The 20,094-nt window shown below is 38.4% G+C and overlaps 2 protein-coding genes across 4 annotated transcripts in view; both read left to right on the top strand.

Annotated features, from left to right (window-relative positions):
- LOC127430675 (core histone macro-H2A.1) overlaps window positions 1-5,205 on the top strand; it is a 28,046-nt gene extending 22,841 nt beyond the window's left edge. The window contains exon 9 of one of the 2 annotated variants that reach the window (XR_007895467.1): window positions 4,404-4,552. Coding sequence is in view for 1 of the 2 variants with exons in the window: in XM_051680627.1 (XP_051536587.1) it covers window positions 4,404-4,569 (166 nt within the window). In the remaining variant the exon portion in view is untranslated. Of the gene's footprint in view, window positions 1-4,403 lie in introns of both variants that reach the window. The other variant, XM_051680627.1, reaches the window with a different exon arrangement.
- The window catches only part of LOC127430693 (uncharacterized), a 27,523-nt gene continuing 12,428 nt past the window's right edge, over window positions 5,000-20,094 (top strand). The window contains exon 1 of one of the 2 annotated variants that reach the window (XM_051680664.1): window positions 5,000-5,087. In XM_051680664.1, the coding sequence (XP_051536624.1) occupies window positions 5,037-5,087 (51 nt within the window). In that variant the 5' untranslated portion in view covers window positions 5,000-5,036. The remainder of the gene's footprint in view (window positions 5,088-20,094) is intronic. The other variant, XM_051680663.1, reaches the window with a different exon arrangement.

The raw sequence follows: 20,094 nt of genomic DNA, 5'->3' as shown, positions 1-20,094 counted from the left end.
ATAATTGTGGCAAACATGTTTTGGAGAAAAATATTTTTAATTATGAGAATCCCCCCCTTTCAATTATTTTAACTTAAATTAAGGTTAGATTTTTGTGAATATTTTGAGTGAAAAATCTATGGAAAAAAATACAAATCTTTTTTTTTGTTTTTTTCATTTACATGTTTTCCTCATATTTACCAAGGGTGCCAATATTAGTGGAGGGCACTGTATTTTCGTTAGTGGAGCAAAAATAGACTGGTGATGTGTCAAATGTTGCTCATTATGAACTTCTTGTTTATAGAACTCAAAACAATATCACATTTGATATTGCTTAAATATGTGTTTATTTGTATAAATTTATGCTTTTGTAATGGGTAAGTACATGCCTGGCAGATAAAGATATTTTAAAATAATATTTTATGTTTTTGAAAATTATTATTATTATTTTTTTTCATTGTAATGCAAAATGTTAAGGGAAAATGTTACAGACTAATTTGTTTGACAATAATACAGGTGCATCTCAATAAATTAGAATGTCATGGAAAAGTTCGTTTATTTCAGTAATTCAACTCAAATTGTGAAACTCGTGTATTAAATAAATTCAATGCACACAGACAGAAGTAGTTTAAGTCTTTGGTTCTTTTAATTGTGATGATTTTGGCTCACATTTAACAAAAACCCACCAATTCACTCTCTCAAAAAATTAGAATACATCATAAGACCAATAAAAAAAACATTTTTAGTGAATTGTTGGCCTTCTGGAAAGTATGTTCATTTACTGTATATGTACTCAATACTTGGTAGGGGCTCCTTTTGCTTTAATTACTGCCTCAATTCGGCGTGGCATGGAGGTGATCAGTTTGTGGCACTGCTGAGGTGGTATGGAAGCCCAGGTTTCTTTGACAGTGGCCTTCAGCTCATCTGCATTTTTTGGTCTCTTGTTTCTCATTTTCCTCTTGACAATACCCCATAGATTCTCTATGGGGTTCAGGTCTGGTGAGTTTGCTGGCCAGTCAAGCACACCAACACCATGGTCATTTAACCGACTTTTGATGCTTTTGGCAGTGTGGGCAGGTGCCAAATCCTGCAGGAAAATGAAATCAGCATCTTTAAAAAGCTGGTCAGCAGAAGGAAGCATGAAGTGCTCCAAAATTTCTTGGTAAACAGGTGCAGTGACTTTGGTTTTCAAAAAACACAATGGACCAACACCAGCAGATGACATTGCACCGCAAATCATCACAGACTGTGGAAACTTAACACTGGACTTCAAGCAACTTGGGCTATGAGCTTCTCCACCCTTCCTCCAGACTCTAGGACCTTGGTTTCCAAATGAAATACAAAACTTGCTCTCATCTGAAAAGAGGACTTTGGACCACTGGGCAACAGTTCAGTTCTTCTTCTCCTTAGCCCAGGTAAGACGCCTCTGACGTTGTCTGTGGTTCAGGAGTGGCTTAACAAGAGGAATACGACAACTGTAGCCAAATTCCTTGACACGTCTGTGTGTGGTGGCTCTTGATGCCTTGACCCCAGCCTCAGTCCATTCCTTGTGAAGTTCACCCAAATTCTTGAATCGATTTTGCTTGACAATCCTCATAAGGCTGCGGTTCTCTCGGTTGGTTGTGCATCTTTTTCTTCCACAGTTTTTCCTTCCACTCAACTTTCTGTTAACATGCTTGGATACAGCACTCTGTGAACAGCCAGCTTCTTTGGCAATGAATGTTTGTGGCTTACCCTCCTTGTGAAGGGTGTCAATGATTGTCTTCTGGACAACTGTCAGATCAGCAGTCTTCCCCATGATTGTGTAGCCTAGTGAACCAAACTGAGAGACCATTTTGAAGGCTCAGGAAACCTTTGCAGTTGTTTTGAGTTGATTAGCTGTTTGGCATGTCACCATATTCTAATTTTTTGAGATAGTGAATTGGTGGGTTTTTGTTAAATGTGAGCCAAAATCATCACAATTAAAAGAACCAAAGACTTAAACTACTTCAGTCTGTGTGCATTGAATTTATTTAATACACGAGTTTCACAATTTGAGTTGAATTACTGAAATAAATGAACTTTTCCACGACATTCTAATTTATTGAGATGCACCTGTATATGACCTGCTCCATCATTTTGAGTCTCATTGACACAGAATCACATGTAACCCTTTCTAGTAACACGTGAGTGTGGGGCATGTGTTAATATTGAGAATAATATGAGCTTCTGGGCCAGGTTAACTTTTAAACACCCAATCTAGGTTCTTAAAGGAGAGTTAAGAAATTACACAGACTAGTGATTTAAAATGAGACCGGAACTGTCTTTTTTTTATTTATTTTTTTTATTAAAGAATGAATTAAAAAAATTATACAATATATAAATAGATATATACAAAATATTGCCCTTGTTTCCTTTTACACTTTCAAGGGTTAAAATCAGTTTCTTTTCAGTTTAAGGATCCTTCTTTTCAATTTAGGTTGCAAGCGTGTCATTTGTTTCAGATCTGAAATTTGTTTGGGTTTCTTTTTCAGTTTCTTTGGCTACCCGGGTAAAATGTAATAGTTTCAGTTCAGTTCACTTGTCTGTGTGATCCTCTGTCTGCTTATCTTTGATCCATGGGTTTCAGATGAAGGCAGTGTAGAGCTCTATCTCAGTTTAATGGGAGTTGTAGTCCATTTGTGTCTAAATATTGCATTCACACACTAGTGGGAGTTCTAGTTTATCCAGCCAGGTCCCCATCTTTGTGTCTTGTTTCTTCCGTCAGAGTTTCAATCAGTGGATTCAATTATGCGTTTAAATAGTAATAAAAAGAAAACAAGTGGAGTCTTCACTAATAACTTCTGTTTAAAACAATAAATAAAAATAATCATCAAAATAATCTTTGTATCTTCACATGTTTCTTGTATTGATCTCTTTTGCAGTCTCCTGTTGCTAATCGACTACACTCAAAATCCAGCCTCAAATTATCAACAGAAAGATACCCATATTAGGCGCTCAGCACACGCAACAGCCACTTCAAATAGACTTGAGGAAAAAAACAATTTTGAAACATTACACAGAACTGGAAGATTTATTCAAGCATATATTAAATAATTGAGAGATAAATAACAGTTTAAGTAAAAATATAATGCAAGGAAACCAATCTTCAATGTGCTCATGTGCATATTATTTCATTCAGTGTCTGTATAAAATCAATGCTTGCTCACAAAGCATACATATCGATGTATTTACACTTAAGCATGCATCAGCACACACACAGCACACACACATACATGTGCACACACACCTCAGAGCTATTGATGGAGTTCGGCCATCCACAGCACACTAAAATACTCTCAGTTCATCTGCATATGTTGTTGCATATCTCACAGTGATGGTATTTCAAATTGTAGCTATATTTTCTTCTCAAGTCTTTTTTTTCTCTCAAACTAACTAACTATGGACATTAGATAACTAGAGGACATTGTCTGGCTGCAGGTTGGGCTTCCCCTAACACCGTTGCCAGATTTTAAAACTTGGATGGCTCCTCCCTCTCTTCCCAGGGTTTGGCTGCGAAGGAGAGTTAATGTCAATGTTTCACTTCCCCGTTGACTAGTGTCATTGTATTACATTCACAGTGTATGACCGTTTTTATCTCTTCCCTTCCCACTGTGTGTGAAGTAGAGCTTTGTGCAAGGTTTCACAACACAGGATGGCTAGTGTCATTGTTATGCTATTACCATGTATGGATATTTGTTCCCTCATCCTTACTATTTTTATAATACGAAGTGGAAGTCGTTCCAATGCTTTTTATTACCCTATTGGCTAGTAGGCATTGCTTCATGCATGTAAATCAGTTACACAGCGTTATGGTATAGGATTCCCATAGCGTCAGCTACTGCTGCAGTGTAGAAATGACCGACTTGAAAGGACATGTCTTGGTTACGAATGTAACACTGGTTACTTGAAAGGAGGGAACAAGATGCTACGTAGCTTTGCTAATTTCTCACTGCTAAGCAACCAAGAGATGCGCTCTGCCTTCAGTCGAAAAATCCTGATGAAATGGTGCTGTGCTCCAGTTTATGCGCCCACGATGACACGCTCAGAAGGGGTTGAGTGCCTAGCGCCATCTGTCAGTGCAATAGGCGTGATTCTAAAAGGGTTCAGTGATCATCACTCCTGCAAGGAACGTCTTGTTTTCTCCTTTTAGGTAACTACGTTTACATTCGTAACAGACATTTTTTTTTAAAACGGCCCATTACCACAAATTTTTATGGAGCGTGATGCATATAATTTGGTAGTTTGATAAAACTTGGATGAAAATGTTTTGCTCATTTTACTTTTTTTTGTTGCCATTAACAGATTGTATAGCATTCAATAAATGTTATCAGTTGGTTGTTAAATCATAACTTTTCATCAATAATATTTCATGATTTATGATTTCTTAAATTTCTCTCCTACAGAAATGGTTTTCCGAAGCAGACAGCAGCTCAGCTCATTCTGAAGGCCATCTCCAGCTACTTTGTGACAACAATGTCATCATCTATCAAGACTGTGTACTTTGTCCTGTTTGACAGCGAGAGCATAGGGATATATGTGCAGGAGATGGGAAAACTTGATGCCAAATGAGGTTGCACTTATTTTCTATATATTTTAGAGGTAAAAAATAAATAGTTTTACGTTTGAAAATTCTATGCAGAGCTGATACATTTACAGTGGATATAAATATTTTTGTTGGTTTTTCAAAACAGAAGTTTAATTGTTTTCTGTACTGACTGAGTAAATTGTTGCACTGAAAGAATTAATTGTGCTTGTGTTGCATTGACAAAATGTACCCTTTTGTGTCTTGTTTTGCATTATTGTTTGAACTCATGTTAATACATAACTTTATCTGGAATAATTTGTGGAAAAAAAACTGATATGGTGATAACTGTTCTGTAATTTAATGTATTTTACACAGTTGCCAGTAGATGGCACCCTGCGCCCATCATGATAATCAGAGGTGGCCATCTCCTAATTCAGACAAATAACTAATGTAAAAACATTCTGTTTCAATGTAGTTCCTGCTCTAAAAATAGGCAGTGACCACAGACTGCATGCTTCCAGTGAGCAAGTGTGTACTAGGAGTGGGAATCAGCAGAGCCCTGGTGAGACAATATTATATGAATGTCTGTATCGCGATATGAAAAGGTTCTTTAAGTGTATAGTTACTCAAACCATTTAAAATACACTGGCGGCTAACAAACAAAGTTTGGAATAATGTACATATTTTGCTCTTATGGAAAGAAATTGGTACTTTTATTCACCAAAGTGGCATTCAACTGATCACAATGTATAGTCAGGACATTAACAACATGAAAAATTACGATTACAATTTGAAAAAATGTTCAGAACTTCTTAAACTACTTCAAAGAGTTCTCATCAAAAAATCCTCCACGTGCAGCAATGACAGCTTTGCAGATCTTTGGCATTCTAGCTGTCAGTTTGTCCAGATACTCAGGTGACATTTCACCCCACACTTCCTGTAGCACTTGCCATAGTTGTGACTGTCTTGTTGGGCACTTCTCACGCACCTTACAGTCTAGCTGATCCCACAAAACTTCAATGGGGTTAAGATCCATAACACTCTTTTCCAGTTATCTGTTGTCCAATTTCTGTGTTTCTTTGCCCACTCTTTCATTTTGTTTTTCTGTTTCAAAAGTGGCTTTTTCTTTGCAATTCCTCCCATGAGGCCTGCATCCCTGAGTCTTCTCTTTACTGTTGTACATGAAACCGGTGTTGAGCGGGTAGAATTCAATGAAGCTGTCAGCTGAGGACATGTGAGGCGTCTATTTCTCAAACTAGAGACTCTGATGTACTTATCCTCTCGTTTAGTTGTACATCTGGGCCTTCCACATCTCTTTCTGTCCTTGTTAGAGCCAGTTGTCCTTTGTCTTTGAAGACTGTAGTGTACACCTTTGTATGAAATCTTCAGTTTTTTGGCAAGTTCAAGTATTGTATAGTCTTCATTCCTCAAAACAATGATTGACTGATGAGTTTCTAGAGAAAGCTGTTTCTAATTTTGCCATTTTTGACCTAATATTGACCTTAAGACATGCCAATCTATTGCATACTGTGGCAACTCTAAAACAAACACAAAGACAACATTAAGCTTCATTTAATGAACCAAATAGCTTTTAACTGTGTTTGATATAATGGCAAGTGATTTTCTAGTACCAAATGATCAATTTATCATGATTACTCAAGGATAAGGTGTTGGAGTGATGGGTGCTGGAAATGGGGCCTGTCTAGATTTGATCAAAAATGACTTATTTCAAATAGTGATGGTGTTGTTTTTTTACATCAGTAATGTCCTGACTATACTTTGTGATCAGTTGAATGTCAGTTTGGTGAATTAAAGTACCAATTTCCTTCCGAAACAGCAAAATCTGTACATTATTCCAAACTTTCGGCCGCCAGTATATATATATATTGAATCATTGTGAACTTCATTTGGCTATTTTGACACAGATCAACAGAAAAAGACTCATCAAAGTCAAAACATATTTCTACCAATTAGTCTAAATAAAATAAAAATTATTAAACTAAAATTAATTGGTTGCATAAGTATTCACCCCCTTCAAGTCAATATTTAGTAGATGTGCCTTTGGCAGCAATTACAGCCTTGAGCCTCTGTGAATAGGTCTCTATCAGCTTGGTACATCTGGATACTGCAATATGTCCACATTCTTCTTCGCAAAACTGATCAAGCTCTGTCAGGTTGCGTGGGGATCGTGAGTGCACAGCCTTTTCAAGTCCATCCACAGATTTTCAGTTAGGTTGAGGTCTGGACTCTGACTTGGCCACTCCAGGACATTAACATTGTTTTGAAACCATTCTTGTGTAGTTTTGGCTGTATGCTTGGATCATCAAATTTTCCCAAGTCTCAGTTCTTTTAATAATAATTAATTAATAATAATTTTAGTTATTTATCACACATTTGCACATATACAGTGAAATTCTTTTTTTTTTACATATCCCAGCCAAGCTGGGGCCAGAGTGCAGGGTCAGCCATGATACAGCACCCCTGGAGCAGATAGGGTCAAGGGCCTTGCTCAAGGGCCCAACAGTGGCATCTTGGCAGTGCTGGGGCTTGAACCCCTGACCTTCTGATCAGTAACCCAGAGCCTTAACTGCTGAGCCACCACTGATGCAGAGAAGCATCCCCACAGCATGATCCTACCACCCCCATGCTTCACAGTGGGGATGGTGTATTTTTGATTATGTGCGTTGTTTGGTTCACGCCAAGCATAGCGTCTGGTTTGATGTCTCTTCAGACCATAGAATCTTCTTCCAGCTGATTCAGAGTCTCCCACATGCCTTCTGGCAAACTCTAGTATAGATTTCATGTTTTTTTTTTTTTTTTTTCAATAGTGGCTTTCTTTTTGCCACTCTCCCATAAAGCTGTGACTGATGAAGAACCTGGGCAGTTGTTGAATGCAGTGTCTCCCATCTCAGCCACTGAAGCTTCTAAGTCCTTCAGAGGAGTCATAGGTCTCTTGGTGGCCTCCCTCACTAGTCCCCTTCTTGAACGGTCACTCAATTTTTGAGGATGGTCTGCTCTAGGCAGATTTACTGCTGTGCCATACTTTTTCCATTTCTTAATTATTGACTCAATCAATACACAGTACTCCAATGGATATTCAGGGACTTGGAAATTTCTTGTTTATTTCTGGAGATTTATGTTTATCATGAACCTTTTCACGGTGTTGTTTTTCCCAAGATAATGACTCACCAGTAAGTGGACCTTCCAGAGACATGTGTATTTATATTAAAATCACTTGAAACTCCTTGACTGTGCACAGGTGATCTCCATTTAATTAAGCAAATTCTAAAAACAGGTGGTTGCACAGTGATGATTTAGGTGAGTTGCTTTAAAGGGGGTGAATACTAATGCAACCAAATATTTTATGTGTAATATTTGTTATAAATTTAGACTAATTGGTAGAAATGTGTTTTGACTTTGATATGAAAGAGTTGTTTTTCTGTTGATCTATGTAAAAAAACAAAAAACAAATTAAGTTAATTATGATTAAATAAAAATAAAAATGAAATATAAAAGCATCCCAGGGGGTGCATACTTTTATAGGCACCATACACACAGTTTATCCTGTTTTGGCTTTGTTTGGAACTATTCTCATTAGGAGAGTGAAAATAGACAGAATAACTGGCCATATTGTGTTAAAAATGTTAGTTATTTGACATGAATTTCTCATTTATTGAACTGTTATATAAAAGCAATATGACACAACCATACTGTCAGTCTGTATTATCAGCACTGCTGTGATTACCTGCGACCCTGTGTCTACCACCCAATGACAGATCAACAGCTCGTTTGTGAGTGTGATATTACTTAAATATACATTTTGCTCCACCCATAGTATATGTTACTTATATAAAAAAGTGAAAAGGGACTGTATTGGTGCTGCCAGCTCAAGCCCTTGACAAAACAGTCAGAATGCACTCTTGTTGATTTGTGGTGGCTGATGTTGAGAGCACTGTGAATGGGCTCAGGTGGTGTCGAAATGCAGTCGAGTGGAGCTCATTCACTGGAGTCTGAGTCAGGTCAGTTTCCCAGAGCTTGTCCACGGACCTCCTCAAAGCTCATCAGGACTAATCCTCAGGAAACAGGCAGCTTGCTCCTCTTCTCCCAGCAGGAAAATCTCAGCTTAGCTGAAACAAAATTAAAACAAACTGTGGTGAGATCAAGAGGGTAAATGGTCAGTCACCAAAGATTATCCTAGCGCACATAAAAGGAACATAGTAGAGCCGTCATTATGAAAGTGTATGCTTGCAGCTTGAGTCACTCATACACATATAGATTATTCATACTATATGTATTTACAACCAGTCAAAAGTGACCTGCGTGAGTTCAAGTGCCACAAGGATTAAAAACAGGGTTTATTTTGTTACTTTAATAACTACTTCCAAAAGGGTTGTATGGTTAGATTTTTCAGAATTTCTCTATTTTTAACTAAACTAATATTGTAAATTTAGAAAGAAAAGGAAAATCAGGTAAAGTTTACTTTGTTGAGCTGAAACAAAATTAAAACAAACATTGACAAGATCAAGAGGGTAAAAGGTCAATCACCAAAGATTATCCTAGCGCACATGAAAGGCACAAAGTAGAGCCATCATTATGAGAGTGTATGCTTGCAGCTTGAGTCACTCATACACATATAGAATATTCACACTATATGTATTTACAACCAGTCAAAAGTGACCTGCTTGAGTTCAAGTGCCAAAAGGGTTAAAAACAGGGTTTATTTTGTTACTTTAATAACTATTTCGGAAAGGGTTGTATGGTTATTTGTTAGAATTTCTCTATTTTTAACTACATTAATATTGTAAATTTAGAAAGAAAAGGAAAATCAGGTAAAGTTTACTTTGTCTATTTAACACGTAAAAAATGTATCGTGCCCCAGGACCAAAATAAGGAATGTTAACCTTCATGTTTTTACAAGTTTCGATCAGTGGGGTGCAGTAAGCGCAACTCCAGCTGAACAGGCAACATGCAGCTAAGAGGCGATTCTAGTATTTCAATCTCTCAAAGACTCTATAAGATGTGCATGTTTGATGAATTTTACTCTGTTGCATAGATGGTGTTTTGTTTTTTTAAACATCATTCAAGCTAGCAAGCTAATATTCATTCAGAATATTGTAATTGTCTATAATAAACATTTAAAATTTATAAACATAACCAAAACTACTTGAAGAATCGATCTATTTATTGACAAAGTGTTTCATCTGTCCATGAATCAATCTTTCCTTTTACAATCATACAATATAAATGAATCAACTTCTAATTTTTGATATATAAAAATTAGATACACAAAGTAATTTCTATCAAACACTACAAAAACCCATTTCTACAAGAAGTGAGTGAATTAACTCAAAATAGTGTTTTTCTGCCTGTCAGTAACTTGTGATTCAAGTCTTTTGAATTCATTCACCAAAATAATTTGTTTAGATTCATTCATTGATTCATTCAGTGAAAATTATTGTAAATCACACCTTAACCAGCACATCTGGAAATGCAGGGTTCTCGAGATGTGCTTTTCTGTTTCAGACCACCTCTAACTTGCACAGCATCCTCAAAACTTTGTGCTTATGACGCAACAGAACCAAAGTTAGAATCTCCAAAAGTGTCCATCTGATACATGTGTACAATATTACCTCAGACAGACTGACGAATTCAACTGCAAAATGATTACTGTGGACTGTAGGCCAATGATAGGCCAATTTTTTGCTTTCTAAAGTCACATTCTGTATTGTTTAATCAACGTAGCAAAATATTGTTGGGAGATTTTACACTGTGAGTGTTAAAATAAACACTTTCTGGGTGAACATACAGGTCCATCTTCGATAGTGTTCAGTTAACACTGACCAAAGTTTTAACTATATGAACACTCGATCCAGTGCTGGTTGGACCAATCAGACTCTACGCTACAAGACTGTTTTGATCACACGGACTGGGAGATGTTCCGGTCTGCCTCTGATGATAACATCGAGCTTTACGCTGATATTGTAACTTCTTTCATCGACCAGAACAATACGAATCTACCCGAACCAGAAACCTTGGATTAATAGCGATGTTCGCGCGGCACTTGATGCGCGGACCTCCGCTTTTAATTCCGGGAATGCGGAGGAGCGTAAACAAGCCAGTTATAACCTCCGAAAAAAGAAAAGCAAAACGTCAGAACAGGAACAAGATTGAAGGACAGTTCAACACCACCAACTCTAGAAGCATGTGGCAGGGAATTTAATATCATCACAGACTTTAAAGGGAATAAAAACTCCGCGTGAACACCGCTGCCTCTCTCCCGGATGAGCTAAATACTTTTTATTCTCATTTCAAGGGAAATAACACCGCCCTCGCGGAGAGAGCTCTCATGGCCGAAGCTACAGAGGTTAGTTCACTCTCCATCTCTGTAGCGGATGTAACCCGATCCTTCCGACGGGTGAATATCCGCAAAGCCGCGGGTCCAGATGGCATTCCGGGCCGCATCATCAGAGTGTGCGCGAACCAACTGGCTGGTGTTTTTACGGACATTTTCAACCTTTCCCTCTGTTTGTCTGTGGTCCCCACATGCTTTAAAACGTCCACCATTGTGCCTGTTCCAAAGCAATCCAAAATCACTTGCTTAAATGACTGGCGTCCTGTTGCTCTGACCCCCATCATCAGCAAATGCTTTGAGAGACTAATCAGAGATTACATCTGCTCTGTGCTGCCTCCATCACTAGACCCATTGCAGTTTGCTTACCGCAACAACCGCTCCACTGATGATGCCATTGCATCTACAATTCACACTGCTCTCTCCCACCTGGAAAAAAGAACACTTATGTGAGAATGTTGTTTGTAGACTACAGCTCAGCATTCAACACCATAGTGTCCTCCAAGCTTGATGAGAAACTCCAGGCTCTGGGCTTAAATAGCTCGCTGTGCAGCTGGATCCTGGACTTCCTGTCAAGCAGACGCCAGGTGGTTAGAATGGGCAGCAACATCTCCTCATCACTGACCCTCAACACTGGAGCCCCGCAGGGCTGTGATCTCAGCCCACTCCTGTATTCCCTGTACACACATGACTGTGTGGCAACACACAGCTCCAATGCCATCATTAAGTTTGCTGATGATACAACGGTGGTAGGTCTGATCACTGACAATGATGAAACAGCCTACAGAGAGGAGGTGCACACTCTGACACACTGGTGTCAGGAGCACAACCTCTCCCTCAACGTCAGTAAGACAAAGGAGCTTGTGGTGGACTTCAGGAGAAGAGATAGAGAACACAGTCCCATCACCATCAATGGAGCACCAGTGGAGAGAGTCAGCAGCTTCAAGTTCCTGGGTGTCCACATCACTGAGGAACTCACATGGTCCATCCACACTGAAGCTGTTGTGAAGAAGGCTCATCAGCACCTCTTCTTCCTGAGACGGTTGAGGAAGTTTGGAATGAACCACCACATCCTCACACGGTTCTACACCTGCACTGTGGAGAGCATCCTGACTGGCTGTATCTCCGCCTGGTACGGCAATAGCACAGCCCACAACCGCAAAGCACTGCAAAGGGTGGTGCGAACTGCCAGACACATCATCGGAGGTGAGCTTCCCTCCCTCCAGGAAATATATACAAGGCGGTGTGTGAAAAAGCTAGGAGGATCATCAGAGACTCCAGCCACCCGAGCCATGGGCTGTTCTCACTGCTACCATCAGGTAGGCGGTATCGCAGCATCAGGACCCGCACCAGCCGACTCCATGATAGCTTCTTCCCCCAAGCAATCAGACTTTTGAACTCTTGATCTCCCACGATCAAAATACATCAGCACTGCACTTTATTACCCTTACTCTTATATCTCACACCGGACTGTCATAAATTATATTATTATTATATTATGTTCTCTCTTAACAACTGACTATCAACCGACAGCCTGAATGTCAATACAGTACAATACTGTACATTCTATATATATATACTTTTTTATATATTTTTATTTTTTATTTTTATTGAATAATGTGTATCTATATAGTGCGTATAGTGCGTATATGTGCGTACAGGGATTATTCCACTCACCCATGATTTTTCACCTACTTGCTTGCAACTCATTATCACTTGCTTGTACACATCCTTCATTTTCATCACTTTATTCCTCTGCTCCTCACTATTACACACCACCATCAATGCCCCATTATGATGTCATTTAGCACACCTGATCTCACCTACTAGCTTTCTCAATTCATTTGTTAACACAATTGGACTAACGCCTTTCATTCCATATCCTTCTTTAAATCGAACCACCATTTTAAATTCCTCCCCTTCTCCATTTATCATCTCCCCTTCTCCACCACAATCCCCGATACTAGTTACCGACCCTTCACCATTATCTTTTTTCCTTTTCTTTATTATTTTTTCCACGATTTTTCCTCTTCCTCCCTTCACCTGTGTCCACTCTACCTCCATTTCGTCATCGTCTTCCTCTGACTCTTCTGTACTACCTTTTGATTCTGATCCAGCTTCAGCAACTTTTATTCGAGAGTCATCCAATTCAACTCCTTTTATTATTTCTCAAAACAGTACCACGTGGACACTGTGTATTTCACTTCCTCCTCCTGCAAATGCCCATTCATTCAAATCTACTGGATATTTCCCTTAATTTGAATGAATGGGCATTTGCAGTAGGAGGAAGTGAAATACACAGTGTCCACGTGTAAACACAACAACTGAAACGACAACTGATGCATCTCTTCACGTCGGATGCTATAAATTGATCAAAAATACTAGCAAAAACATTAGAAATGTTGCAATTTCTTGCTGTTTGAAATTAGTGTTTTATGTTTTTATTTATCATTAAATTCAGTTTTTACTCATTATGGCAAAGCCCAATTTTCAGATCTAATTTAGTCTACTAAGAAAATAATGTCACATAATCCTTAAGAAATAAATGTGTAAACTTAGTACTAAAGTAACATTTCTTTTTGTTAAAATGGTTCTGCTACTTAATGAAGTGTGGAAATTGTAATATAATGTCTTTTTACAGCTGATGTATTGAATACACTTGCATTTTTTTTTATAAGTTACTTTACACTTGCAAGTCAAAAAACCAAAAAGAAACATTTCTCCTCAAATTCATCAATCTACTGTTCTTACTGTACTGTTCTACATATTCCTTGCACTTCTATTTTGAAAGAATAAAACAAACTTGATCTAACTGGGGCAGAGAAAGAAGCGGAAAACCCAGATGCACAACAACAAGAATACAAGTATATCAGAGTCTCTAATTTGAGAAATGGACTCCACTTAGGTCCTAAACTAGCAGCTTTAATGAACAGTATATGCAGAACACTTGCATTGCTGCAAGTAAAGGATTCTTGGATGAACAAATGTATTCTTAATATTTAATATACAACCCCAATTCCCAAAAAGTTGGGACAGTATGAAAAATGGTAATATAAACAAAAAGGAGTTATATTCACCCTTTGCTAAATTGAAAACACTACAACTACACAATATATGTTTTACCTTGTGAAATTATTATTATTTTTTTTTAAATGTACAGTAGTTTCAAATCGGATGATTGCAACACTCCAAAAAAAGTTCGGACAGGGGCAATTTAAGACTAATAACAATTTGACAAGTTAAAATAACAAGGCAATATGAAACAGGAGATGTTAAACAGGTGAGGCAATTGTGTCATAGTATATAGGGAGCCTCCAAAAACAGCCTAGTCCTTCAAGAGCAAGGATCATTCGAGACTTGTCAATTTGCCAACAGATGCTTCAGCAAATAATCCAGCACTTTGAGAACAATGTTCCCCAAAGACAAATTGGAAGGATTTTGGCCATTTCACCTTCTACAGTGCACAGTATAGTTAAAAGATTCAAGAAATCTGGTCAAATCTTGGTGCGTAAAGGGCAAGACAAAAACCACATCTGAATGCGCGTTATCTCCGATCCCTCAGATGTCACTGTTTTAAAAAACGTCATTCATCTGTAGTGGATATCATGAACATGGGCTTGGGATTACTTCAGTAAACCTTTGTTAGTCAACACCATTCGCCGCTGCATCCACAGATGCAAGTTAAGACTTTACTGTGCAAAGCAGAAGCCATACATCAACACTGTCCAGAAGCACTGCTGACTTCTCTGGGCTCGGTCTCATCTTAGATGAAAAGTAGAACAGTGTTTTTTTTTTTTGGTCCAATGAGTCCACATTTCAAATAGTTTTTGAAAAACACAGCCGCCGTGTTCTCCGGGCCAAAGAGAAAAAAGACCATCCAAGCTGTTATCAGCGTCAGGTACAAAAGCCAGTATGGGCCAGGGGTGTGTCAGTACCCATGGCATGGGTAACTCGGACATCTGTGAGGGCACCATTAATGCAGACAGATATGTACAAATTTTGGAGCAACATATACTGCCATCGAGCACCGTCTTTTCCAGGAACGTCCCGGCATTTTCAGCAGGACAACTTCAAACCACATACTGGCCGAATAAGCAGAGAGTGCGGGTGCTAGGTTGGCCTGCCTGCAGTCCTGACCATCTCCAATTGAGAATATGTGGTGCATTATGAAGCGCACAATATGGCAACGAAGACCCCGTACAATTGTGCAGCTGAAGACCTGCATAATGGATGAATGGGGTAAAATTTTACTTTTTAAATGTAACAAACTTGTGTCTTCAGTGCCTAAATGCTCAAGTGATTTTTAGAAAAATGGTGATGTTTCACAGTGGTAAATGTGAATTCTACTCATAGAATGAGGAATAAAGTCACTAATAACAAATTTTTAAGGTTTTACATGGTTTTAGGTCCTCATATTTAAATGTACTTCTAAGCACCTCCAACATCGGTGTGGCGGGTGTCTGAATGTTCGGAAACAGTATACTGTTGCTCGGCTGTTTAGAACTTCTTTTTACTCCTGAACGAAGAATGAAGAAAAAGTTCTCCAGAAGTATATTAAGACCATAACAGAGAACATATACGTGATTGATTCAGAGTTGTTCAGGTGCAAACATCACTCTCTTTTTTTTTTGTAATTAACATTTTTATTTATTCATGAGCATATGACAGTAAAAAAAAAACTCAACACATATATAATGAATCAACATTTTACATTTAAACCCTACTAATACAATCCCACCCTGACCCCTAACGAACACCCCTGTGGTCCCACATAACATAAAATAAATTATATATATATATATATATATATATATATATATATATATATATATATATGCATACACATACTGTATATATATATATATATATATATATATATATATATATATACATACACATACTGTATATATATATATATATATATATATATATATATATATATATATATATACACATACATATACACACATATACACATACACTTATACACATATATACACACACACACATACATACATGCACAGATACACATACATACACTTACATAAAATAAAAAAAAAATATATATATATATACACACATACACAAATAAATAAAATAATAAACATACATGATTAAACTACACTCTCCTCATCCCCTCCCCGAGATTCCCCCCAAAAAACTAAATATTTGCCCCATTTTTTAGCAAGTAAGTCCCTCAATCCCAGCCTTCTACTTACCGCCTCTTCAAATGCAGCTACCCTCCCCATTTCCACACACCACTCCGAAAAAGAGGGTGCTCCATTTGACTTCCAACCCCTTAAAATTACTTGCCTGCCGATCATGAGACTGGTCATAACCCAGTTTTTTATATGATTGTCCCCTAAATGCATGACCGCTCCATCACCCAAAATACAGAGTCTGGGACAAAGCAAAACCTGAGTGTTCAAAACGTTGCACAAATACCTCTGAACCCTCAACCAAAACTCCTGGATCTTAACACACCCCCAAAAGACATGGGTAGTGTCTCCAACTTCTGACTGGCATCGTCAGCAAGTGGGTGTGTCTTTAAGACCAAGCCTATATAATCTAGAGGGGGTCCAATAAAATCTATGTAAAATCTTAAATTGCATAAGGCGAACCCTTGCATCTCTAGATACAGACTTGACATTTTAAGAATCTTAGTCCACACTCCATCCTCCAATACCAAATTCAAATCTTTTTCCCATACTTTTTTGAGAGAAGTCAAGGCTCCATCCCCCAGACTCTGAGTTAGTAGGGAGTAATACACTGATGCTTCATGGCCTTTTCCAAAAGTAGCAATCACCTCTCCCAAAGCATCTGCCACTTTAGGGGGGTGTGTGCCACTCCCAAAAATAGTGCAGAGGTGGTGGCGAAGCTGTAAATACTTATAAAACTGAGATCTGGGAATGCCAAAATGTTGAACCAAATTTTCAAAAGATCTTAATACTCCACCCTCATACAGATCACCAAGTGCATTAACCCCCCTCACAATCCAATCTGACCAACAAAAAGGGGACTTATTAATACATAGTTTAGGGTTCTGCCATATGCTCGAGGCAACATTTAAATAAATATCAGAATTAAACACTCTGGACACTTTTGTCCATATTGAGTGCAAATGCAAAATAACGGGATGCGACTTAACTTCTCTGGCTAGTTTAATCGAAAGGCTATGCAGTGGCGAGATAGGGGCAAGAACTTCCTTTTCAATACAAAACCAGGGAGGGGCCCTCTCAGGTGGAAGCGACCAATGAGCCAAATGTCTAAGACCGAACGCATAATAATAAAACAAAATCTTGGGTAGGCCTAGCCCTCCTCTGTCAATTGGCTTATGTAACTTATTGAAATTTAACCTGGGGCGCTTACCATTCCAAATAAAGGACTTCGCTATGCTACCAAATTGCTTGAAATAAGAGAGGGGGACATCTACAGGGAGAGACTGAAGCAGGTAGTTGAATTTTGGAATACAATTCATTTTAATAACATTAACCTTCCCAATCATCGATAAATGTAATAAAGCCCACCTGCTGACATCGCTCGAAAACCTTTTTATTAAAGGGTCAAAATTAACTCTAACTAAATCAGACAAATTTGCTGGGAATAAAATCCCCAAATACTTAATGCCCTGTTTGGGCCACTGGAAGGCGCCCGGCTGGAAAGCCGTTTCTGGGCAGTATGCTGTCAGCACCAAAGCTTCGGATTTAGACCAATTGACTTTGTATCCTGAGAACTTGGAAAAGGAATTAATAATTCTGTGGAGGCAAGGCATACATCTAGTAGGTTCAGAGACAAATAATAAAATATCATCTGCATAAAGCAGAAGCTTATGCGCCGCACCTCCCGCTGTCACCCCTGGAAAATCATCCTCCTTTCTTATTGCAGCTGCTAATGGTTCCAGGGCAAGACAGAACAATAACGGGGAAAGAGGGCAACCCTGTCGAGTGCCCCTATCCAGAGTAAAATAATCTGAAATTAATCAATTTGTTTGTACCGCTGCTACAGGGTGTTTATAAAGTAACTTAATCCAACCAATAAATGTACTCCCGAACCCATACATTTCCAAAATCTTAAAAAGATAATCCCATTCTACCATATCAAACGCCTTTTCGGCGTCAAGTGAGATGGCAGCGACCGGAGATTGTTCATTCGCCACTGACCACATGATATTGATGAGACGCCTGATGTTATCAGAAGAGCTACGGCCCCGAATAAATCCCACCTGATCTCTATGTATAAGAGATGTCATAACCTTACTTAATCGGTTAGCCAAAATTTTTGACAATATTTTTACATCTAGTTGGATCAGGGAGATTGGATGGTAACTTTTACACTCGCTTAGATCTTTGTCCTTTTTAAGAATCAGACTGATCCGGGCTTGTGTCATGGTTGGAGGAAGTTTTCCCTTCTTTAATGATTCAGTATAAACTTCTAACAAAAGTGGGGCCAGTTCTGTAGCATAGGATCTAAAAAAATTCTGCGGCAAAACCATCTGGCCCCAGAGCCTTGCCAGTAGGTAGGGACTTAATTACCTCGTTAAGCTCCTCCAAGGTTATCTCAGAATCAAGAGAGTTTTTTTGCTCAGTCGTCAGTTTAGGAAGATCTAATGGTTCCACAAAGTTTCTGATCTCTTCATCAGTAGGCGAAGGCGTGGAACTATAAAGATTAATATAGAATTCTTTAAAAGCATTATTAATATCAATGGCTGAGGTAAATATTTCACCACCAGCAGATTTCACTGAGGGAATGGTAGAAAAAGACTCTCTCTGCTTTATATATCTAGCCAAAAGCTTCCATGCTTTGTCACCTGACTCAAAGTATGACTGTCTTGCCCTGAATAACCAAAACTCCACTTTCCGTGACAAAATAGTATTATATCTATATTTCAATCGGGTCAATTCTCTGAGGCCATCAGATGACATTCGGTGCTTCAGCTCTGCCTCGGCACTTTTAATATTTCCTTCCAACTCCACAAGTTCTCGTGCTTTGGATTTTTTGATGAATGAGGCACACTGTATGATCCGGCCCCTAAGAACCGCCTTAAGTGCCTCCCAAGCCACGCCCACAGAGGATACTGAGGACCAGTTGGTCTCCATATAAACACTGATTTCAGCCTTTAACATTTGTTGGAAATCAGGATTTTGCAAGAGGGATACATTAAAGCACCAACTATATGATTTCTTTTTCTCCGTATGTGGCAACATATCTAAACTCACCAGGGCGTGATCCGAGACTAAGATGTTTCCAATTGAGCAATTGACTACAGATGAAATGAGGGATTTAGATGTTAAAAAAAAAATCTATTCTAGAATAAATCTTATGGACTGATGAAAAAAAATGTATAGTCCCTACCAGATGGGAACAAAAGTCGCCAGATATCTGCAAGACCAAGATTTTTACACATCCTGTGAAGTGTCACTGTTGCTCTAGGGGGCTTACACACTTTCGCTTCACTATGATCAAGAACTGGGTCCATCAAAAGATTAAAGTCTCCTCCCAATATTATATCATAAGGGGTGCCAATGGTTTGCAACATCCCTTCAAGTTCTATAAAAAAACCCTGATCATCAGCATTAGGTACATAAATATTAGCCAAAATCAGCCTTTGTCCCTGAATTTCAACTAAAACAGTAATGACTCTTCCTTATTTATCCTTAATCTGTTTGAGATATTTGAATTGTAGATGTTTATTTATCAATATAATAACTCCCTTGCTCTTACTTGAGCCAACACTAAAGAAAACATGTCCACCCCATATCTTCCCAAATTTTTCAGCTTCCTGTGGGGAAAGATGATGAAACACTATATCATATTTCTTATGCTTAAGAAAAGTAACAACCTTTCTTCTTTTTATGGGGTGCCCCAACCCATTCACATTCCATGTGGAGAGGGATAATCCATTCATATTAATGACTGACATCTTGATATAATATAAAGAAAAACAAATGTGTCAAAAACAAGATTATACAGATCACAATCCCCATTAGTGCAACATTCAAACCCCAAACTCCCCCCCGAACCAAAAAAAAAAAAAAAAAAAAAGAAAATGTGCGCATTAACCCTGTGCACGAGAGCGCCAACCACCGTCAATCCCTCCAAACTCAAAATGTCCATGCACGCCTGCAAGAGCCCCCGCGACAACTTTGCCATCGGATTGCTCAATTTTGCCTCACAAATTTGTAAGGCAACATTACATATCAGAAAATACTTTGTAAAACAA

Source organism: Myxocyprinus asiaticus, chromosome 40 (genome assembly GCF_019703515.2).
Source record: "Myxocyprinus asiaticus isolate MX2 ecotype Aquarium Trade chromosome 40, UBuf_Myxa_2, whole genome shotgun sequence".
Lineage (NCBI taxonomy): Eukaryota > Metazoa > Chordata > Actinopteri > Cypriniformes > Catostomidae > Myxocyprinus > Myxocyprinus asiaticus.
Note: the sequence above shows the minus strand (reverse complement) of the source record. Positions and strands in the feature narration are given on the sequence as shown.